The sequence below is a fragment of the Crocodylus porosus genome, unplaced genomic scaffold, assembly GCF_001723895.1.
Source record: "Crocodylus porosus isolate Cpor-Errol unplaced genomic scaffold, CroPor_comp1, whole genome shotgun sequence".
NCBI lineage: Eukaryota > Metazoa > Chordata > Crocodylia > Crocodylidae > Crocodylus > Crocodylus porosus.
The window spans coordinates 20678572-20702975 of record NW_017728928.1 but is presented as its reverse complement, the minus strand read 5'-3'; the positions used below and the strand labels follow the sequence as shown (position 1 = coordinate 20702975).

Here is a 24404-nt window from a genome sequence, read left to right as displayed (position 1 = left end):
ATCATCTTCATATCCTCTACCAGTCCTTCCCTATTGGGCAGGACAGGATCCAAGATAGATGTATTTTCAATTTTCTGGAGCGAGCTTAGTCAACAGTTAATTTTCTGTAGTTTTTCAGGAAAAGGTCTTAAGTTACAAGGTAGTTTGATTTGTCCTATGTAGTTAGGAGGCTTAGTAACAATGACCAGTATCTCTCATTTTTGCTAACAGGCCAGATTTTGAGCCAGTTCCAGTCACAGCCTGATGGTACAGTCAGACTCTCATCTGGCCACTTGGATTTAAAGGCCTAAAGGGACCTGTCATTGCCAACTCTTCAGAACAGTTGATATGCTCCTTAAAGAACAGCCAGACGTTTGCTGACTGTATTTGTGCTTTTTGCAACATTGGCTTTTTCTATTTTATGGTGTCCAGTTCTAATGTCTAGGAAGTATTCTTACTAATATTTATGTTCCTTCTTGCTACTGCTAGCAATCTCAAGTGAGATGATTGGCGCTAGTGAGTTACCTTATTTGTCCTGTTTAACTACTGACTTGACTCTAGAAAGGTGCATTTTAATTATATTAATATAGTTTCCCCTCTTATTTTCAGGAGAAACTTGAACACCAATATGCACAAAGTTACAAGCAAGTGTCATTATTGGAAGATGACCTGAGTCAAACACGAGCCATTAAAGACCAACTGCACAAATACGTAAGGGAACTGGAACAGGCCAATGATGACCTAGAGCGTGCAAAGAGGTGAATTCCTGGAAACCTGTTATCTCACTTTGACTGTTGCTAAGTCTGACCACTTATATACTATAAACAATAGTGGATCTAGATTGATTAGGTAATCTTAAGGAAAGACGCTTGATGTCAGATGTCTGTTGCAGTTCACCTCAGTAAATTATTATGCCTATAATACAGCAATAAGTATAAGAGGAGTCTAAAGTGATTCATATAGTTACTGTAAAAACAAATGAGAAACAAAAGCAGTAATTTCCAGCTGACTTTGTGGTCTTCCAGAAGAAAAGGATGGAGCGTAAAAATAACTCCTCAAACAAGCCCCGTCAGCATACCAAGTTTTACATTTTTAATAGCCAAGTGGTTCTTATGGCAGCCATGTGATCCTTCTAGAACAGTGTTTCTCAACCTTTGTCACTCAAAGCACTCCTCCAAAACTTGTTAGAATTTAGCAGCACTGCACTGAATAATTAATATGAATATTATAATAGAAATATTAATTAATATGCTGTTATTATATTCATCCCTTCAGATTGCTGACAGGGAGTGCTTCCCTAGTTCTGCCTGGCCCTGTGCACGTTTGCTACCAGCCCAATCATGGAGTCCATAAACTTCCAGTCACCGGTGGGGATTGGGAGCCACTGGGCCAAGTTCTGATTTGAGTTACCCCAGGGTGATCCCTCTTGAACTCCAGCCCTGATGCCGTAATGGATAGTCTGGGGACATCCAGCCAACTGGGATGAAGTGCTCAGCTGTACACACAGCACATAGAAGGTGCTGATGGGGTGGAAGGGACAGGGTATGCAAGAGGACGCATGAGGCCAGGGAGGGTGGAGGGGGGCCAGCCAAGTGGGTGCTGTGGTGCGGTCATTCCCACCACTGGGTGCAGGGTGAAATTCCATCACACACCTTGGTTTTCAGGAGGCACATCAGAGAGGAAATAAGCGGCTGCAGCAGAAAGGTGCACTTGCCTGTATTATGTTATAAAGGTAGGTGTGCCACTTCTGCTGCAGCTCTTCCTGGTTTGGCTCAGGTGTGTCTCTTGGAAACTGAGGCACATCATACACTTTCATCCCGTGGCAACTGATGCTGCTGCCACCAGATAGAACTGTACCGTGCACCTCAGCTTTCAGGAGGTGCTTTGGAGCCAAACTGGGAAGAGATGCAGCAGAAGCAGTGCGCCTGCTTGCATCATGTTATGCAGGCAGGCATGCCTTTCTGCTGCAGCTGCTTCTCAGTTCAGCTCCAACATGGTTCCTGAAAACCAGGGTGCCTGGCAGATTCACCACATGCTAGCAGTGGCACAGCACCCCTGGTTGGTTCTTATAGGACCCTGGGGAACTGCAGCACCCTGGTTGAAAGCCATTACTCTAGGACAAAGCTTCTTTGAAGTACAAAGGTACTTCACGCAGTCTCATGTAAATAAAACAAGCCCTATCATTTGCTTTTTTCCTTGCATACTACTCTGGTTGACTGCAGGGAATGACCATGTCCTGGATAAGAAGCACACAAAGCTACCAATCTGCTCTAGATATGCCCTGTTTGAATAGTAACAAACAGATCATGCTTCTGTTTAAATGAAAAGGAATTTTGTCATTGACTTCTATGGCAGCAGAAACAAGCGTCTGATAGAATAGCCTGACTCTTCTTCATGAAAAGACTTAACCTATGGTTAATTTTTGAAACCTATGAACCATCCTTTTGAAATCAGTAGAACACCTTGCATGCTTAAAGATAGTTATATGTGAAGTGAGAGGGAAGGCATTTAGAGTGCAAATGACTCTTGTCTTGTGCCAAAGGCAATTTATTGTGCCAAAGAGCAATTTTAAATGACTATGTTGTGGCAGCGGCGGCAGTGGGGAGGCTTTTCTTCTTCGTTGCCATTGCACCCATGAAGTGCGACCTGATGGCACTGTTCTATGTAATGAATGGCCTGATAAATCAGAGTTGTCTGTGCTCAGAAATTGTCATTCACAGTGTGCTGTGACAAGTGTGCTACCTACTTTGCCTTTTTGTCTTGGGTACGGGATACTTTATCAAGGCCTTTATTTTTATCAACAAGGGCTTGATATCACCATTGCTTACTGTACACCTCAAATATTTGGTGTCCTAACATTTTGCTGGATTCACTAAAGTCACTGTAGCACTGCTCTGACCCACTGAAGATGTTCTTTCTGGGTCCTGATGAACACTGCCACATCATACAGTCATAGAATCACAGAGAAGTAGGGCTGGAAGGGACCTCCAGAGGTCATCTAGTCCAACCCTTGCCTGAAGCAAGATCATCCCTATCCAAACCATCCCATACAATCCATAATTTAAACTTTACGTAAGACTACTATCAACACTGACACAACACAGACCTAACCCCCTAGCCTGCCACAGGTACAGCAAGCAGGGGAACTACAGCAGCCAATGTCCTGCTTCTATGAAATTTTAATATATGCTCAAGAGGCCCATGCCCCTTGTTGCAGATGAAGACAAAAACCCCCACAGTCCAAACCCCCATAGGGTAACATTTTTTCCTGACCCCAAATATGGTGATCGGTCTGACCATGAGTGGAGTGGCAAAAACCTCTAGCCAGGAACCTCTGGCTTTGGTCCCAGCAAGAGCATTGGCACGCCCCAGTGGTAGTCCCCAGCCTTGGCTGTAGCCAACACCCAGTGTCACTGAGGGAGGCTCAAAAACACCCTGATACATGGAGCAGACAGGGGCATGCAGGCAACCAGCAAAGCCCAGAAACATGGGAAATACTCATAGTAGAGAACAGGCATATCTACGCCTAGATCAAGGGCTGTCCAACCTTTTCTTGAGCACCTCCAGTGGTGGAGAGTCCATCAGTCCCTTCCCTTTGCCAAGGCAGTCTATTCCACTGCCTCATGATTCTAACAGCAAAGAAGATATTTAGTCCAAACTTACTTCGTTGCAACTTCAAGCCATTGGTCTGTGTTCTCTTCTCTACAGCAAGAGAGAAAGTGATTTCCCTCATTTTTATGGCAGCCTTTCAAGAATTTGAACACTGCTATCACATCCCTTTTTAAGCACCTTTATGCAAGCTGAACATGTCTAGCTCTCTTCATATGACTTGCTTTCCAAACCCTTTTATCATATTTGTTGCCTGTCTCTGGACCCTCTCTAACTTCTCCATGTCCTTTTTAAAATGTGAAGCCCAGAACTGCACACAATACTTCACATGAGACCTAAGTGGTGCTGAGTAGAGAGGCACTATTACCTCCCATGCCTTGTACCTGATGCTTCTGTTGATGCACCTCAAAACCTCATTCACTTTCTGTGCGGCTGCATCACACTGCAGAGTCGTACTGAGTCTGTGATCTGCCAAGACTCCCAAGTCCTTCTCCACAGTGCTGCTATACAGTAAGGTGTGTCACCCATTTTATATTTGTGTTTTTGATTATTCCTCCTGAAGTGTAGGTCCTTGTATTTTTCTGCATTAAACTTCATCCTATTAGCTCTAGCCCAGTTTTCCAATCTGTCGAGATCCTTCTGAATTGCTCTTATATCCACCAATGTAGTCCTTCCCAGTTTCATGTCATCTGCAAACTTGCTCGAGGAGCTTTCTATGCCAGCATCCAAATTGTTAATAAATATGTTGAACAGCACTGGGCCCATGATAGACTGCTGCGTGGCTCTACTTGAAACCTTCTGCCTATTCAGATATGGATCCATTAATAATTTCTCTTTGCTTGTGGCTTCTGAGGCAGTTATCTATCCACCTTGTAGTAGTTTTGTCTAGCCTACATTTCTCCAGTTTGTTTATAATGTAGTCATGCGGGACTTTGTCCAAAGTCTTGTTAAAGTCCAGATAACGATGTCCTCAACATTCCCTTCATCCACCCAAGCACTTAATTTGTCAAAGAAGGAGACTGTGTTGGGACTGTTTCTAGGTGGTCTTCCACTACTGTGCCCCTTAGAAGCCACTAGCCTTCCTGGGTGCCATTATCCTTTAATCTATCCTCCCATGACACCATGACTATTAACTCCTTGAGTCGAATGAAATCGGCCTTTTTGAAATCTAGTGTCCTAATTTTGCTAACCTCATGCTTTCCCTGTCTAAATATCTGGAATTATATCGTATTGTGATCGCTTCCTTCCAAGTTCCCCATCACCCTTGCATCCTCCACCAATTCTTCCCTGGGCAAGATCCAGATAGATAATCCTCTACTTAGTGGAACAGAAATTTGTCCTCTACACAAGTTAGGAACTGGCTTTACATTTTATGTTTGGCTGCGTTGTTTTTCCAGCATATGTCTGGAGAATTGAAGTGTCCCATCAGTACCATCCCATAGCTTTTGAATAGATTTGTCTCCTGCTTGAAGAGTGCATCATCCACCTTCTCTTCTTGATCAGATGGCCTATAATAAATCCCCACCATTATTTTGCCACATCTTTCATCTTTTATCTTCACCCAAATGCATTCTGCATTGCTGTATCACTGAACCAGGCAACAAGTGTATGTGTTTGTGACATAAAGGCAACACCGCCACCTTTTCTGCTAACCCCGTCCTTCAGAAACAGTGTAAACTTTGACATTCCAGTCATAAGAGCTGTCCCACCAGGTCTTGGTGATGCTTGTCAGATCATAGTTTTTTTCACAGGCTGTAACTTTCCACTCATCTTATTTTTATTCCTCATGCTTTTTGTTTTTGTATATGTGCGTTGGGCGTATTTTGCATTTTGACGTACTCGCTTCCCTTTAGCACCACTTGTTGCAGTGCTGTAGCTTTCTGGCCCTTTCCCAGAGTTAAGCTGCTTCTTTGAGTCTTTTTGAGTCGTCTGGATTGTGTGCTTTGTTACTAGAAGGTTTAGTTCATCCCTCACCTGCAGAACCTAGTTCAGAGCTCTCTTTATTGGCTAGCCAGTTGATGCCCTGCAGAAAGGAGTCGCCTACCACCACCACTTTTCTCTTCTCCCTTGGTGCAGTGGTCCTGGAGACCTCACCTGCGGGGCCTTGCACTTCCTGCCGGTGAGGCTGTTTTCTGACTCATGCCTGCAGATTGCGTCCTTTCCTCTGCCTTTTCCTCAGCAGTTCCACTGCAGGGTGCTTGAAAGTGGTTGCTGACTTCAGTCTGCTGCTCTTCAACTCTGGGACCCTCCTTCTTTGAGTAAATTGCGTGCTGCTACTGTTCCTCATTGCCCTTTCCCCTTTCCATTACCAGCCACTCATAATGCTTGTCCAAATAATCTTCTTGGTCCTTGATGCAATGCAGCATGGATGCTCTTCCTTCTGATCTTTGAATCTTCTCCAGGGCAGATACCAGCTTAGACTTGGTGTGGACAAAGTGCGCCTAACCCTCTGGGAGGACCATGAACATGGCACATCCCATGCAGGTTGCAACAGATGACCATTTATGCCCCCTTTGCTCCCTGGAGAACACCTATGTTCTAAGGCAGGGCCAGGCAAAATGCAGCCCGAGGGCAAGATGTGGCCCTCCAGGCCATTCTATCCGGCCCGTGTGGCCCCTGAATATTTTAGAAAATTAATATTTATCTGCCCCTGGCTGCCTGTCATGTGGCCCTCAATGACTTGCCAAAACTCTGTAAGTGGCCCTCTGCCCGAAATAATTGCCCACCCCTGCTCTAAGGGGGAGACAGACAGACAGATGAGACGAGACTCTATATACCGAACACCACGCCAGGACCCTTACCCACGGGCACACATGTTCTTGTTCTCTCTCTCTCTGTCTCCTTTTTCTGTCTCTCTTACCACCTCCCCCCACCACTCCCTGTTAATCTGCCCTCTGTTTGCTGCTCACGTGGGTCTCTGGGGGGTGCCTTTTTATAAGGCTGACTATTACCTAAACCAACCCCATACAGAGCAAGCCCTGCTACTTAGTCACTCCAGAGGGGGAAGAAAAGAAAAAAAAGAGAGAGAAGAAAAAAAAATAGACCACAAACACACACTAGGCATGAGGCAAACCCTCTAGCTCAGTGCTTCTCAAACTTTTCCTCAGCATGACCCCATTTATGGTTCCATTTCCTCAGCATGATGGTCCCTCACTCCCAACCCAGAGCCCCTCACCCCTGCAACCCCATTTGTGACCCACGGTTTGGGAACTGCTGCTCTAGCAGCAGTCAGGCCCCCTAAGTCACTAGCACAGAGAAAAGCCTCTTCAAGGCAGTCCCACACCTGAGCTACTTATCCCACATCAACTGCTCTTTGCTTACTGCTCAGCTTACACAGGATATTCTGCAGGTTGTTCCCAACATGGCCGTTGTACTTTATCCATTAGCTGCTGCAATGTGGTGGGGTGCCCTGGTGCCTGAAGGGGAGGGTTCTACATTGATGCAGTCCCCAAGGTGTTGTGAATACTCTTAGTTCTCAGGTCTTCTCAGCAAAGGAAGTTTGCCAGTATCCTTTCATTAAATCCAAGGTTGATTTGTATATGTTTATACACACACACACATACATGCATACATGTTTGCCTTTTCCCCAGTTGTTGCAACAGTTCATCAGTTGAGGCCATAGGGTAGACATCAGTCTTCAACACCACATTCAGTTTATTAAAATGAATGCAAAACCAAATTGTGCTGGTTGCCAAACTAGAAAAAACAATTGAGCTCTATCATTCACTTGATGACTCCTCAGTCACCCCCATGTCTCTAGCATACTCTGTACTTCCTTCTTTACTGTTTTCTGGAGTCACTAGGGTATATGGAAGAATTGCTTGTGGATAGGAACACCCTGTTGTCAGGTCCATCTTACAGTTAACCAGGGAAGTCCTCCTTAGGTTTTAAACACATGTGGAAACTCCATCTATAGGGCTTTGGCAAACTGTGGACAAGTTTCCCCTTAGAGCAACCTCACTGACAGGAATTCAGTTGCTTTTTCCCCCCCACATTTCCAGTATTTGCTGATAAAACAGTTGAGATGTTTAGCACTTCTCAGGCTTGCCAGGAGATTTACATAATATATATGGGACCCTTGCTGTCTTCCTACCAGATATGCTACATAATCCATACCTTCAACTTGCCTCATGATCTCATTTAGCAAAGAATTTACTTTTCAAGGAGGGGAGCAACAGCAGGACGTGATCAACAGGCTGATAGACCTGCAGTTGTGCATTCTTGTAATGCTGCTCTTGCGTCTGCTGTGCAGTCCTGAAGTTCTCCTGTGCAAATGTTTCCACTAGATCCAGTAGTTCCTGCTGCCTGAGAGTAAACTGGATGACATTCTGTGATTTTTGTGCCCTATGCCTGCCAGGACTCATGAAGACAGGTATAATACATCTTGGAACAAATGAAGGGATACTGGCAGATTTAATGCAGGGATACTTGCAAAATTCCCTTGCTCAGGAGTCTGGAGAACTATTACAAAAGTTCTGGGAATCCTGAGAACTATACAAAAGTTCAAATGGAGAGAACCCTGTGGAGGATGTGGAACCATGTGGATAGCAAACAGTAGATACAGTAGGAGCACATCCTATTTCTGGGGTTGAGACATTTCTCCCATGGGCACAATTTCCCATAAGCCTCACTGCCCAATAAGCCTGGGTCTGTGGAATATTCTCTGGGGTCACCCAGTTCACATTGTACCCCAACTCTGCCCTGCCTCTTATTAGGCAACCCTCTGCAACACTCCGCTACTAAGGGCGTCTCTGATTCTTTGGCATTTTTGGCATGGTATTGACTGGTGTCCACACCGCTAGGTCAAAGGGAAATATCACCTCTAGTTGATCCTTAGGATAATCCTGAGTACTTAGATGCTGCCTACTTTCTGCTGCCAGGCATAACAACTAGGTCAGTGAGCCTCAGTCCCAGCTCACCACTCCTAGGTTGGAGAGGTGGCTAATCGTTGCTGCTGTCAGCTCTGCACTCTGGCCCCCAACCAACACCTGTGCCTCTGTGGTCAGATAGGTGTAGATTCAGATCATATATATACACTCCATGATTGATAGCTAAGCAGGGTCTAAGAGCTGCCCAGGAGCAAGTGTTTGTCCAGAGCCTGAATCTGCTAGGCCCGGGACTTGGGTGTCCCATCTTCATGGGGACCAGATAGGCTCTCTGCTTTGGGGTCTGTCACTGGACCTCAGAAATCCCTGTTTGCACCTCACTGCAGTCCGTCTATGGGCAATCCTTGTGCCAGCGGCCTGGCTGTCCACACACAAAGCAGCTCAAGAGTTCCCCTTTCTCTTGGCTTGGTACTACATCCTGGAGAGGATCCTCTTCTATTTCCAAGTCTGTGGCCTGATACTGTTGAGCCTACCCTTGTTTCCTTGGGGATTGGGGCAGGACTTCCGTACTGGATGCAGGATCTCCACTCACAGGCCTTCTACCTGCAAGTGGCCTTCCTCATTTTGAGTTCATGCCTTTGTGTGCCTTTCTCTTTGGTCCAGTAGGGTATTTCCCACAGTTTGGTTCACCAGGAGCACATTACTCCAGTTCTCCAGAGTCTGCACTGGCTTCCAGTAGCTTTCTGGGCGCGATTCAGTGTACTGGTCGCAAGCAGTCTGGGTTCTACATACTTAAGGGAGCAAGTGACTCTTTATGTTCCATCACAATCCCCAAGGTCCACTGAGAGCAACCTCCTGCAACTTCCATCTGCACCATTGTCCAGCAAAAATATATAGGAGATCATTCTCAGGAATTGATCCTCAGCTTTGGAATTCCCTCCCCTTTAAGGCTCATCATGAGCCTGAACCTGGACATCTTTTGGGAACATTTTAAGACCTCCTTTGTGAGCAGGTTTTTACTAGGTGGGGTTAAGTTCTGGTGTATTGTTTGGGAAATGTTTTATCACTTAGTATTGTATGTAATATTTTATCTGTTTTTATGACTTGTTTTTACTGTAAGCTGCCCTGAGCCTTGTCAGTCAGCTGACATACAGTACATTTAAAAGCACATTTTGTTAGTCCTGAGCTGCCCTGAGCCTTGGTAGGCAGCATATAAATCAAATAAAAAACAAAACAAATATGCTTAAGTGCTCAACTTGCCGAATTGGGGTTCCATACTTGCCTTAGCTCCTTGGGCTGTCAGCTGCTTGGAGTATGGAGGCAGTACCCTGCAGCTGCTTCTGATACTAATGTACAGTACAGCATTGACTGGCCCTAAACAGAGCTTTTTAAAATCTATTTCTGGCCAAGGCAATGGCAGAGCATAGATATCAGCTCTAGCTCATCTGTTTTCCTTTATGCTTCTGGGAGTCCAGTTGCTAGAGTGTTGTCCTGTTCAGCCTACACACCTCACTTCTTTGGTTCTGAAAAGTTATTTCCAGGGTGAATTACTAGAGCTCTCAAGCATTGAATTTGAAACTAGACGCTGCTAACCTTTTTCCTCTATTATACTTTTAAATGTTCTTTGACAGCTAAGCTGAAGACCCTAATATTCTGGATTTTGTTTCTAGGGCAACAATAGTTTCACTGGAAGACTTTGAACAAAGACTGAACCAGGCTATTGAAAGAAATGCATTTTTAGAAAGTGAGCTGGATGACAAAGAATCATTGCTAGTTTCTGTACAGAGGTTAAAGGACGAAGCAAGAGGTACCATTTGTTGGATTGATTTTATGGCTTAACGCATTGTTCCCTTGTTAACAGAGACAACTAAAACTTATATGTTTGTATAAAGCCCAGCGCCGTGGGACTCAAGTCGGTTGTGTTATACAAACCTTAAATGTTAGAAATCATATGCTTAACATTTGCTATTAATATTTCTTTTACAGTTGAGGGGGAGAAAAATCTCAGCTGATAAGTAGACAAAAATAATGAGAACCACTCAGGCCTTTTTTTGTGTGTTAAATGTAAGCACTACAGGTGAAATGCAAATCACACATGAAAACTGAGTTAAGGCCAGATCTGTATTCCAAATATTCCTGCTGACCAGGCGTTGCATGTGCTCTTGGGAAGAAGATCGGCATTTTACTTGGAAATCAATATTAGCTGTCCTTTGAGGATTCTTTTCAGCTCTCTCTAATCCTCTTAGGAAGTGCCTGATTTATTGAAGATATCTCAGAAAGGATTGCAATGAGACTTGTGGGATTAATGATACCAGAGAATGATGCATTCTAGGCTACCATCAGTGAACCAGGAATTTGCAAAAGAGTTTTGCAAAGAAGGTTCAAGGAAAGACATTACTAAAGGCCAGATAAAACTAAATTATCTCATAAGTGACAACTGATAGCCTGATTAATGGGGACACTTGGTTCAGAAATCGATGCCCAACAGCAGTAAATTACTTCTGTACTGTATGTATATTGCTATATCTAGAGAGAGATGCATACATACTATAAGTATGTATCTGTATAGCAATATAATCTACACATAATGTATAGAGACACAGAACTGACAAAAAAGAATAAAAAGGAGTAGTAAATATTACATGCAATTAGCAAATTTCAATAACACTAGTCATAAAGATGATATTTATAAAGTATGTAAATTTAGGGGACAAATCTTCAGAAGTATCTGAATGATCAACAAGAGGTCCTTCTGGTTTTGTAGTTCAATAATTCAGAAAGTTTTAGCATCATTAAAATAAAAGAAACTCATTTTTATGAGCAGCAAGCAAAAATAATTTGTGAGATAATGTAGAAAGTTAGATGTATAATTTCAAAGTTCTTCCCACACCTCTCTTTAAGTGTGTTTGTGTGTAGCTTTATAACAGGAGTGAGAGCATTAGAAACCCAAGCATTTTCTGTTAAGATTGTTAGAAGTACCCTAAGGCTGTGACAGAGGAAAAATAAGGCAGCTCATCAAAAGAGTGAGACAGATGTGTATCCTAGACCATAGCGAAAGGCATTAGTTATTTAGGTGATGCTACCTATTCTGTATGGGGATTTCAGGACACTGAGTAGAAAATGGGCTATATGAGTACCCTCATCAGTACTCGGGAACATAGGTTTGGAAAGGACCTCCTGGGCCAGAGTTGAGACCTCTCCTGTTGTAGGCAATAACATGATATAATTTAATTCATAAACCTATTGAACTCACTTAAAAATGTATGTGTGTTGGGTGGGGGAGAGGGGGAGGAGGCAGGCTTTTCCTACATTGTTCCTGTTGGACAGCTGCTCCAAAACATCACTGTTCTGATGATTAGAAACTTCCTGAATTCCAACCTAAAATGATCATCTACCACTTTCAGAGTCACAGCTGGAGTTAGTAGTTGGAAGTGCTTTTGTGTTTGGGGTGATAACTGCATCCAGCTCTCCATGTGATCCATGGCACAGACTTGTCAATGCCTTTGTGACGTCCAAGGAAACTTTATAATACAATCTACATGGCGCTACTATTGATGCTAGAATGTAGGTTCCCTTTTACTTATCCATGTTGGCCATGGATCTGGAGGAGGAAGGGGTAATCACAAGCAGTCAGCATGGATTTCTGAAAAATAAATCATGTCGAAATAAGTACTTGGGTGGATAAAGGGAATGGTGTGGATATAGTATATCTGGACTTCAGCAAGGCTCTTGGCAAGGTCCCACATGACCGTCTCATAAAGAAATTGGAGAAACATGGGCTAGATAAAACTAGTATAAGGTGGATAGATAACTGTCTCAATAGACTCAAGCAAAAGGGAATAATGAACAGGTCCATGTCAATATGGCAGGAGGTTTCAAGTGGAGTCATGCAGGGGTCTGTGCTGGGCCCAGTGCTGTTCAACATGTTTATTAATGATTTGGATGCTGGCATAGGAAACTTCTTGAGCAAGTTTGCAAGTGACAGAAAACTGGGAAGGATTGCAAACACATTGGAGGGTGCAAGCACAGTTCAGAAGTATCTTGATGGATTATAAAGTTGGGCTACAGCTAACAGGATGAAGTTTAATGTGGAAAAATACAAGGACCTACACTTCAGGAGGAATAATCAAAAACACGGATATAAAAAGGGTGACACCTTGCTGTATAGCAGCGCTATGGAGAAGGACTTGGGAGTCTTTATAGATCACAGACTCATACTGAGTCTGCAGCCACATGAAAGGCCAATGTGGTTTTGCGATGGGGGGATGTATGAGGTGCAAGACACGGATGGTGACAGTGCCTCTCTACTTGGCACTGGACAAACCTCATCTGGAGTATTGTGTGAAGTTCTGGGCGGCCCGTTTTAAAAAGGACACAGAGAAGTTAGAAAGGGCCTGGAGGTGGGTAACAGAGATGATAAAGGGCTTGGAGACCAGGTCATATGAGGGGAGGCTGAAGGAGCTAGACCTGTTCAGCTTGCAGAAAAGGCACTTAAGAACAGACGTGAGCACAGACTTCAAATACTTGAAGGGCTGCCTTAAAGAGGAGGGAAAAGCACCTTTTCTCCCTTGCTACAGAGTATGACATGGACCAGTTGCTTGAAGTTGCAGAAAAATACATTTAGATTGGATATCTGGAAAAATCTTCTTCGCTGTTAGAATCCTGAGGCAGTTGAATAGACTTCCTGCGCAAGTTGTGGACTCTTTTTCACTGGAAGTGTTCAAGAAGTGGTTGGACAGCTACTGATCAGGGATGATCTAGGTGTAGCTATGCCTGTGTTCTGCCATGGGTATTCCCATGCTTCTGGGCTTTGCTGGTTGCCTGGATGTCCCCTGTCTGCTACATGTGTCAGCGTAGTTTTGAGCATTCTTCAGAGGCAATGGATGTTGGCTTCAGCCAAGGCTTGGGACTTTGACGGGGGTGTGCCAATGCTTCCACTGGGACCAAAGCTGGAGGTTTCTGGCTAGAATGTCTTGCCCCTCTGCTCAGGGTGAGACCAATGGCCATATTTGGAGTCATGAAGGAATTTTACCCCATGGTCAGATTGGAATGGACTGTGGGGTTTTTTGCCTTCCTCTGTAGCAGGGGACATGGCTCTCTTCCTGAGATTTCTTGAGCGTATATTGGCAACCCTTTATAGAAGCAGGATGTTGGCTGCTGTTTTTTCCTTGCCTTACCTGTGGCCGGTTAGGGTGTTAGGTGTATGTTGCAGCAGGGCTGAGGGTGATCTTATGTAGAGTTTAGATAATGGTTTGTATAGGATGCTTTGCATAGGGATGATCTTGTTTTAGCCAATTGGACTCTTATGATTTTCTGTGAGGAGCATATTCTGCTGGTACTGTGAAGATTACTGGCTACCTGGTCACTTCTGATGGAAGATGCTGATATTGACCTATAATACTTTGCACAATTTGAGTCTAACTTGCTTGAGAAGCTCCCTTTTCCCTGTCTTGGCATGGCAGTGGGCCAGCTGACTTATTTTTGTGTACAGTCTCTAGACCTACACAACATACACTTTCGTTGGTAAGTCCACAGTTTCCCTTACCTCATTTTCTGAAAAGCCAGGACCTGTTGACCTTCACTGCATAGCCCAAAGCTTGTTTGTTCCCACTCTTTGATCTTTAAAGCATGTTTACGTTACATTCACAGCCTTTCTGAAGATTGAGTCTCCTTTCAGCTTGGTCTTCAGGAGTTAATATCAGTTTGGTTTAAGAACGTTGTGTGTGTACATCTGCAGATGAGCACAATGGGTTTATTTTAGAATGAATCAAGCCATTAATTGAAATATTTGTTTTTTTCCCCCTTTCAAATCTCCAGACTTACGACAAGAGTTAGCAGTACGGGAAAGGCAGCAGGAAGTTACTAGGAAGTCTGCTCCTAGTTCTCCAACTCTAGACTGTGAAAAGATGGATTCAGCTGTCCAGGCATCTCTGTCTCTGCCAGCCACGCCTGTTGGAAAAGGATCAGAAAATAGCTTTCCTTCCCCAAAAGGTATGCTGTGTAGCTTCTGCGATTATCTAGGGGCAGGAAGCTGTTTCCTGACAAACAGCACTAACACCAGCTCTGTTTTCACAGTGGGGTCTTGAATAAACTGAGAATTGCATAAGCCCTGAGCATTTTGCAGCAAACTTTTCCTAAACCCTGTGGTTCTGGCAACACTCTAGAATTTCTGTGGCAATTTAAGAAAACTAAGGTGTGGAGACTTGTTGAATTACAAAATTGAATCAAGATAGCCTTTGGTGTGGGATTTCGTTTGCTGCTGCATTTGATTTTTGATTCTTTTTTTAAACCTGCTTGTCTAGTCCATGCACTTCAGATTGGCACAAATGAAAAATGGTGCAAAGAGCACTTTAAAAGTTAGGGATAGTCTGATAAGTGTGATTCCTTGATGTTTCTGCTAACTTGACCATCATTGAAATAAGTAATAATGCTGACAGTCTGGGCCTTATATTTACCTGGATTATCAAGATACGTGGAAATAGTGTGCATCTCTGAGTAACTGTTTCCTCTGCAGATCTCTGGGCCCCTGGCAGAGGTTATACTTAAGACATGATTAACAAAGTAGCCCGACCATGTGTTAATGCAGTTAATGGTGTGATAAAATAAGTAATCAATAGGCCTATGCGAAGCAGCTAGTATTTGCTTCGGATTTGGATTTGGCCGATTTGGGGGACAGTGATTCAGTTAGGTGATTTGAATCCCTGTCCCAAATCAATTCGGCTGAATCTGATTTGGAGATTCAGTTGCTGCCCAATCTCCGAATCACACAGGCCCATCCCCCACCCGCTCTCCCAGCCCTGGCAATGGCTGCCCGCCTGCCCCAGCTCTGGCACTTGGGGAAAAAAAAAAAGCCCTGACACACTGAGTGCTGCCTGGCGAGGGGGCGATCTCTGCTGCCTCCCACTGCCCCACGCCATGTGAGGGCTCTGCATGAGCCCTCAGAAGCTCTGAGGCTGCTGGAACAGCTGATGACACCGGGTTTTTTTTTCTTAAACGGCCAGAGATGGGGCAGGTGGGGCAGCCATAGTGGGGGGGGGAGCTGGGGAAGCAGGAGGGGATCAGGGGACTCGTGGTAGAGCCCCCCATGCAGTGGGGGGATCACCACTGCCCCCCATTGCACCTGGTGAGTCTGGGCTTTTTTTTTAAAGGGCTGGGAGCTGTGGGGGGAGATGGGAGGAGTGGTTGTGGGGCCTGGGGGAGCAGGCAGGGAATGGAGCCTGGCAGAGGTCCCCCCATGGTCCCCTCCCCACTTCAGCCTCCCTTCCCCTCCCCCGTCCCCTGCTTAACAGTTTTTTGTTGGTCCCCTGATTCAATTCGGATTTTGAGATTTGGCCACCGAATTGGGCCGAATCTCCTCTGAATTAAATTAGCACCCAAAGCTTCGCACAGCCTTAGTAATCAGCCACAAAGTTATCATGCAAAATATCAGTAATAATTTTTTGGCTGGCCTCCATCATGCCTTAAATTGAATGTGTGGCCAGCATTGGTCAGCTGATTGGTGCTTCCAGCTTTGGGAGTGCAGTAGAGTTTGGAAGGGCTTTGGTGTATTCCTGCAGCTGGGAGTGCCAATCAGCTGACTGCCACTCCCAGCCCTGGGAGTACACTGGAGTCTTGAAAGACTCTAGTGTCGTCTCAGGGCTGGGACTGCTGATCAGGTGACTGGCATTCCCAGCCATGGGCACACTGACCATCCTGCTTGCTACTTCTTGGAGCAGGGGGAACCTGGGATCATGATCCTGGGCTTCTCTTGCACCAACAATAGGGTGTGATCTGGGATCTGATCCCCAGTCACAACTTCTGACATGCATGTGTGACATGGAACAAGTTGTGGTTGTTGGGATCATGGATCAGAACCCATCGCACCATTATTTGAACATCTGTCAGTGACCCTGGTGATAGCACTGCATTGGTGTATATCCCTGACCCATGGAGAAGGCTGTTTTCTGTTACAAGGACTAATAAATCATTTTTTTTAATAAAAAGAAAATACATTTCAATGTACAACTCTGGGAAGGGGTGGATAGTGCATTAGCCCCATAGTTGAGGAGTGCGTATAACCCCGTGCATAGATTCAGCTGATATAAATTAGGCTCTCCTCCTAAGGCTGTCTGTGACATAGTGAGTGTTTTATTGTGGACTAGCCACACGAAGTGTTTACAATGGAATTTTTTATTTCTTCCTTTGATACAGCACTTAAAATTTAAGTGTATTGAAGCATCTAACAAAATAAATTTGTGTTTGCAGCTATACCGAATGGGTTTGGTACCAGTCCCTTAACTCCTTCTGCTAGAATATCCGCACTCAACATTGTGGGGGATTTGTTACGGAAAGTCGGGGTAAGCACTTTGTTTTATAGTACTTGCATTTCTGATATGTTAGAGTTGAGCTTTGGTTCTTGGAGAAATGGAAAAAGCCCAGAGCCATTCCTCTCTGTAGCCTTACTTTTAGTTTCTTAGGAATCTCTTCCAAATCATGCTTGGTTAATATTGGGTAAAGAGTAAGACTTTTTCAGTTGGGCAGTGTGTGTAAATAAAGGCCCTAAAGCTAGGTTCCTGATGCCACAGTTGGTTGCTGCAGTTGACAGCTACACTGGCTTTTGGGTCAGTAGATACATTGACTGAATATAAGATTGAGCATCCTCAATCCGTTCCCATTTTATATTATCATAGAATCATAGAAAATTAAGGTTGGATGGACCTCAGGAGTCATCTAGTCCAACCCCCTGCTCAAAGCAGGACCATTCCCAAATAGATCATCTCAGCCAAGGCTTTGTCTAGCTGGGTCTTAAAAACCTCCAAGGATGGAGATTCCACAACTTCTCTAGGTAGTCTGTTTTAGTGCTTTACTACCCTCCTCGTGCGAGTTTTTCCTAATAGCTAATCTAAACCACCTTGCTGCAGCCTGAGACTGCTGCTCCTTGTTTGGTCATCTGCCACCACTGAGAACTCTGCAGCTCCCACTGACAATGGTGCCACTTTATTTATGTGCCTAAATAGGAGTAGATCTTTTCTCAAAATCCAGCATTAGTTATAGAAGCTGAACACGTCTGCCCTTCCGGGAATGGCTGTCCCACTCTAAGTTTTTTTTTAAACCATTAAAGATAAGCTTTGTTGCAGTAGAGCTTAGGTTCTGCTGAAGCAGATCATGTTGGTTCCACCACCCACTACTGGCCGTTTCAAGGCTTGTACTCCAGAGCAGTTCTTTGTGCAAATAACTTTATTCCATTTTCCTTCCACAGGCTTTAGAATCCAAATTGGCTGCTTGTAGAAATTTTGCAAAGGACCAGGCATCACGGAAATCATACATTTCGGGGAATGTTAATAACAGCATGGTGAACAGCAGCAGCACAAAGTACTCTCACCCAGGGCATACGTCTTTTTTTGACAAAGGGTAAGCTGAAACTGATCTTTGTTTTAAAGGATGGCTAGCTTTTATGGTTGCGCTGGAAGCACACTGTTGTTTTCTCTGTTCACTTCTATTCTTCCCACCCCGAGTTTTCATATTCTAGGTAAGATATGGTGTTGCGGTTTTAGCCCCAGGAGGACAGTGGCAGCTGTAGTTACAGTGCTGACTTCTGTGAAACAAGAGAAAACAAACACTTTTGTGGTTTCAGACGTTTTTCCCCTTAGCTGATGGCTGTTTAATGCTGTTCTGTTTTTTTTTTTCCATTGCCCAGTTTCCTGGTGTGTCCCATGGTAATGCCAAAGCCAAGCAGCAAAACAGCACTCACGAGTTGAACAGTCATGTAAAAAAAAGAGTCTTATATTAATAGTGGTGGAATTGGCATAGTTAGTTTGCTTCTGGAGGACATGCCAACTCTGGAGATTTTCCTCAATAAGAATAGCCAAGTGCCAGCAGCCAGCAGCTAGGCTTGGGGTGAGGTACACCTTGTTACAATTTCTTTTCCCTACAGGAAAAATGAAAGGGCATTAGCTTCAACTCCAGCTGACTTGGTACACTGGCCATCAAAACTGTTGCTATGCTGTGCAGTGTCACCCCTAAAATCCAAATTATCTTCTTATGCAGGCACTTATGTGCTCAGGCCCGTAGTCAGAGCTTCCACTTCGCGATATCTCGAACCAAACATTTTTGGAGCATCAGTAGGATTTTCCCCATAGTTACAGTCTGTACTACGGAACCCCTGCACTTGTGTAGAAGGGAAAAGTGAGAGCAATTGTGAGAGTTGAGGCAGGAAGCATATCTTTCCCTGTAGTTGTAAAGAGCTGTGCAATCCTGTAGTGTTTAACAGGGGTGGGCAAAATGCAGCCTGCAGACTGAATCTGGCCCTCCAAGGGATTTTTCCGGCCTATGGGGGGTTCCTCAGTCCCACCCAGCCCAGGTGCAGGGGGCAGCTCAGGCCATGGTGCATGTGGCCAGTACCACTACCCAGGCACCCTGGCTCATCTGCCCCACATCCACCACTGGGGGCAGGACCTGTGTGGGCAGGGTGTGTGGCCAGGCAGATGAGATGGCCGTGGGCAGGCAGGGAGCAGTGTTGAGAGTAGCATGGGTGTGGAGGGCCAGGCTCGTGGGGTGGGACGGTGTGGTGATGACAGTGTGGGGCCAGGGCAGAGTTGCAATTCGCTGCCCACACAACCTTGCAATGTGCATGGGTTCTGTAGGCAGGGGTTTGCGGGGAGTGAATTGCAGCTCTGCCCTGGTCCCTGGCCCTGCACCGTCACCACCCCAAGATCCAAGCCCTGCTTGCAGCTCCCTGCTTGCCTGTGGCCCCGTCTCATCCTCCTGGCTGCATGCCCTGCCCATGCAAGTTCGTTAGTCTCCATGGAGCTCCTGGGATCACCATGTGTTGACAGTGCAGGACTGGGGCTCAGAGCAAAGCCCCGATCCACTTCTTGCATGCTTCTTCCTGCAGAACTGCCGCCTGTTGAAGGTGTGTGCAGATAACAGATCACAGCTCTGCCCCGGGCCCTGGCCCTGTGCTGTCACCTCCCTACGATCCCAGCCGCGGCCCCGCTTGCCTGTCCCACTCCTGGATGCCGCTTCCTGCATGCCTGCCTCCAGCCCTATCCCAGCCAAGTGCTGGGCGGAGTTACTTAGGGAGTTTTGGTGAGCTGTAGCATCGGGTGGGTGCTGACTCAGCCTGCGACAGCTCACCAAAACTCCCTGTGTGGCCCATGGGTCCATATAATTTCCCAGCCCTGGTTTAGAATAATGTTCACTGAGCAAAGCACCATAGCATCGTACATATTAACATTCTCTTCTGTATGACAGTTTTCCATTTCAAAAACGTAGGGTGTGTACTCCTTAGTGCTTACAAATATATTATGTTCCACTACAGTTTTCAATATACATTTATTTGAGGGTGTTAAATGTTCTATTGAAATTGTAAGGAGCAAACATGCCAGATATTCTTAATTTGCTGCCTCTGTGCTCAGTTGAATCGTGCTGATGTGTGAGCAGCTGAACAGGTTGTGTCCTAGAACCTAGGTTTCAAATCATAAGAGGGAACTATTTGCACACACAAAAAAAAAGGAAAAAAAAAAGCTTCACATCCCAGTCAAAGAACCTTAGGGGCAGTTGCTTATTGCAGGTCTATTGATTAACCGTATGACACCACAGTGATGCTCACACTTGGAATCCATCACTGAGATTCCAGTTGCAAGCTGTAAAGAAGGTTGATAGGGAAGAATGATGCCTTTTCTTAGGATCCCAGTGCTGCTGTACTTGGGTTGTGATGAGATGGATAAGCTGACTGACAGGTGTAATGGGGGTGGGGAGGGGGGTTATTTTTAATCATCCAGACTGTCCTTACACTTGCTGGCTTGGTTAGTTGCCTAGTTAAGGCCAGGTTTTCACTAGGGAAATTTTAAAAATCTGGGTTCTAAATAGCCAGTATTTACAGGAGGTTGAAAGAAAATTAGCTGGACCACAGAGTGAGTGTGACTGCGACAAATGAATTTCTGTTAGAGGTTACTGCACAGCTGTGATGTCCTCCCTCTGCTTTCATACCAAATCCTTCCCCTTTACACCCACTTGTCCTGCTTCCCATGGGGTTTGCATCCCACTCCTCACACATGCTCCCTTCTTTGCTCCTACCATATACTCTGCCTCCCTTGAAGTTGTTGTATATTGAAAATTAGATGCAGTTTCTAAGCTGCATATATATTTTAGTTGTTGTGCAGCATCTGTACATCTCAGCTGCAAAGAACTGTTATGTGAGGTCAACACCACTGTCTGTGCACTGCAACAAAAGGTTAGCCGCTACTTATGTCAGTGGAGTGCTTCCCTGTTAAGGGCTTGATCCTTAGCTTGCTATTGTATCTGGGCACAAGGGGCTGAGCTAAGGCATGCCCTTTCTTCTCCCCTCTTCTCCTTTTTCTCCAGCCCCTGTACTCTTCTCCCTGCCCCCAGCTGTCACTGGAGCCTGAAACAGCCACATGTGTTCGTAGACTCGATACAACCTGCTGCTGCTGCCTTATGAACAGCCAGTTGGGTGGTAGGCTTGTGACAGAGGTAACTTAGACACATCATTACAGTATATTTATTTTTTCCTTTGCAAACTACCATTCTGTTGGTTTAAATGTTTTACAAATCCTTCATCTCTCATTAAACACCCACTCTTTGCTTGTCCGGTGGATTGGTGAAGACATTGAAAGAATGTCTCACTGGCCTGGCCATATCAAGGCATTAGGATTCTCTGGGTTACCGTGTTGGAGTTGCATAGGACTGGCTAGGCTGGTGTCCTTGACATGCTTCAGAATTGGAAATGCTAAGGAGTGGTCTGAAAGCCTTAAAGTTTTTCAGAACTCCAGAATAGCTTTGGCCATGATGAGTTTCCTGTGGAAGTTCAGTCTGGAAAACAAATAGCAGCAGCATTGCTAAACTTTGGTGCAGAGGCCCAGGGCTGGAACAACCGGATTAAGGCAGACTTGTGCAGGAAAATATTTGTCTAGGCTTTCTGTGCTATGCCTGTACTACTTGATTGTTAATCTCCCTCTTTCTTAAGCACTAAACTCTGCATTTTAGTTGGCATTTTATATTACTATTTTAGCCTGACATAATTGAAAACCATCTCTTTCACCACCAACTGGAATTTGAATTTGAAAAGTCTCCCAGATCAACCTTACCCAAACTGTGGCCTGTAACAGTGCAATAAAAAAAAATATGCAAGTCTGCTATGCAAGGATTTTCTCTTTTATTGGACCAATTGTATAGTTGGGAGTCAGGACAGCTATTGGACAAGGTATCCGGCATTAAGTGCTCTTCATTAGGTCTAAGAGAGCGTCAGACCAGACTGAACTAAATAAAAGACTCCATGCAAATGCAAAAAGTCTGCCTAGAGGGATGGAAGAAGGCTATGAACTAGGAGTTAAGAGGTATTATTAGAACCCATTATAGAATGCAAGTGCATTAGACTAAGCCATCAAGTAAGTTGTGGAGGGGGACCTTCAAGAAAGGGTAATTGTTATCTGTGAAGTGGAGGGAGTTTATTGGCAGTATTTGTCAGGTTATTTCGAGACATAAACCCACTTTCTGTATGTGCACATGCACACTGCTATCAGAGATGCTGTGCCCTGATTTTTATACACAGGGATGAAATGTTATAGATGAAAACGTGGTGTTATTGAATGCTTCATAATACACCTTCTAATAATGCTTCTCAGGTAAGGAGGGGAGTCTGCTCCATTTCTGGGAAACATAATTGCAGGTGAGTAACTTCTGTGTCCTGTTTCAGTGCTTGTAAAGCGCAGATTACTTTACTGCATTTCGGTTACACTATAAAAAGGTGAAGAAGTTAAATACGGGAGTATTGATTGTCACTGAAATGGGTTTCCCTGCAGAACAAGTTATATATCTTCATTTACAGATATTTCACAGCAAAAGTTTACGTTTAACAACCCTATGTAGGTTTAAGTCCCCCCACATCTACTCTTCAGGTGCTATGACTGGGAATGTCTTCTACATTGTTTTGTATAGAACTGCTGCAGTTTTTCTCCATTAGATGTGAAAAGAATAGACTCCTCCACTTGTTCATGGGTATGGACCTACCTGAGTGGCTGAGAGGCAAAAACTGTGGTGGTAATTGCCTCTCGGCCATTCAGTGGCAGGGGTGGGGGCACACAGTGAAAAGAGTGAGATTAGAGGCACTGCTGTGCCACGAACTTCTGCCACGATTTAGGTAGGTCCCTATTCGTGGATAATTGAACCCCTTTGGTTCATGTTTTGTGATCTTGGTGCTTCGAGATGGAAAATAACCTGTAATCGGTCATACTAATTGTATGAGGCTAGCTCTTAGCATTGCAAATGGTCAGTTAGTGAAACTTTTTAAGATTACAAACTTGGTTACTTTTGTAGTCTTTCTCCCCATCACCACATCAGATGGCTTGACTCGTATCATGTGACAGTTTTTAGACACAAACATTGGAACAGAGTGCAATTTTGGTACAGTACTGCTTTACATACATTGGATGCATTTAACTGAATCAGACACAGCAATTGTACTTTGTTGGTTTGGATTTTATCACTGCATTTTAGTAGGGTCTTTTCTTTGTCAAATATTGGCTTAATAAACCTTATACAACCCTCTGAAATTAACAGTTTCCTCTATTTTTATAAGGAAGAGAGTTGAAGTATCTTGACCAAGGTCAAGGTAAGGGGCAAGGGCAAGAATTAGGCCCCTGTCTGTTGCTAGAATTGTTAACCTGTATGGCCTGTCGTGCCAGCATCTGCCCACCTTTACACAACTCATAGATTCATAGATTATAAGGCTGGAAGGGACCTTGGAAGATCATCAGATCCAGCCCCCTGCACCAAGCAGGAAAGACAACTGGGGTCAGGTGACCCCAGCAAGGTGACTGTCCAGTCTCCTCTTGAAGATTTCCAGAGTAGGCGATTGTACCACCTCTGGAGGGAGCCTGTTCCACAATCTGGGCACCCTAACTGTGAAGAAGATTTTCCTAATGTTGAGCCCGAAACAGTCTTCCAGGAGTTTGTGGCTATTTTCCCTGGCTTTCCCCAAGGGTGCCCTGGTGAACAGTTGCTCACCAAGCCCTTGATGTACTCCCCTGATGTAGCAGTAAGCTGCTACCAGGTCCCCTCTCAGCCTTTTCTTCTCTTTTTCAGGCTGAAGAGTCCCAGGTCCCTTAGCCTTTCCTCGTATGACTTACTGTGTAAAACTGATCAAATGGGTGGTCCTCCTTTGGATTCTCTCAAGCTTTACCACGTACTTGTTAAAGTGCGGCACCCAGAACTGGACGCTGTACTCTAGCTGTGGTCTCAGAGTGTTTGCTATATGGTAGACCACAAATCTGCACTTTTGCTCAAATGTATAAATAAAATTCTTCCATTGACCCTAGCTGTATCGAGGAGGCTTGCAGTATACAAGTGGTTTTTGATCTGCAGAAGGCAGTATCCAGTGGCTTAGGAATATCTGCCTCTCACCAGAGTTGTAATCATAGATCCCTGAGATGGTGCAGGGGATGGGTTTGGTTGACCTGGACCAGCTTCTGACTTTGACCAACTCAACTGTCTTCCATTAGAGCTAACACACCTGCAAAGACTTGGCCAGGCTGATCCCATACAGATTTCAGTCACGGTGAGGGTAGCTAACTATCTTTAGTGCATCCCCTTCGGAAGTATTCTAAGGACAAAATTGTACTGAAAGAGGATGAAACGTTATTTTGCCTTTTGATCGAGTCTTATGTCAGTCTACAGTACTGTCTGGGCAGAGACATGTGGAGAAGGGAGGCTCCCTTACTGACAGGGCTGTGCTGGCAGGAAGTCTTAGTATACAGTGTAACTAGCAGAACTCTGTCCCAAGGACACAGCTTGGTTTGTGCAGGTACAAAATGCAGCTTCCTTGTATTGTAGATGGGAACTTTTCAAAATGTGTCCAACTTGGGAAATTCAGTGAGACCATGTTGAGTGTGATCGGTGGGGATACGGTGGTGGCTTACAACCACGTTGGGTATACTGCTGAGGTGAAGGGGAGGAAGAACAACCAAAATCTCATCCTAGCAACCATGTTGG

At 44.8% G+C, this 24404-nt stretch overlaps 1 protein-coding gene across 4 annotated transcripts in view; it reads left to right on the top strand.

Annotated features, from left to right (window-relative positions):
* The window catches only part of NDEL1 (nudE neurodevelopment protein 1 like 1), a 56835-nt gene that overhangs the window by 25337 nt on the left and 7094 nt on the right, over positions 1–24404 (top strand). For 2 of the 4 annotated variants that reach the window (XR_002102452.1, XR_002102453.1), the window contains 7 exons: positions 589–737; positions 10085–10221; positions 14232–14405; positions 16659–16750; positions 17653–17804; positions 20760–20888; positions 22040–22083. Coding sequence is in view for 2 of the 4 variants with exons in the window: in XM_019542771.1 (XP_019398316.1) it covers positions 589–737; positions 10085–10221; positions 14232–14405; positions 16659–16750; positions 17653–17804; positions 20760–20856 (801 nt within the window). In the remaining 2 variants the exon portion in view is untranslated. The remainder of the gene's footprint in view (positions 1–588; positions 738–10084; positions 10222–14231; positions 14406–16658; positions 16751–17652; positions 17805–20759; positions 20889–22039; positions 22084–24404) is intronic. The other 2 variants (XM_019542771.1, XM_019542772.1) reach the window with 2 other exon arrangements.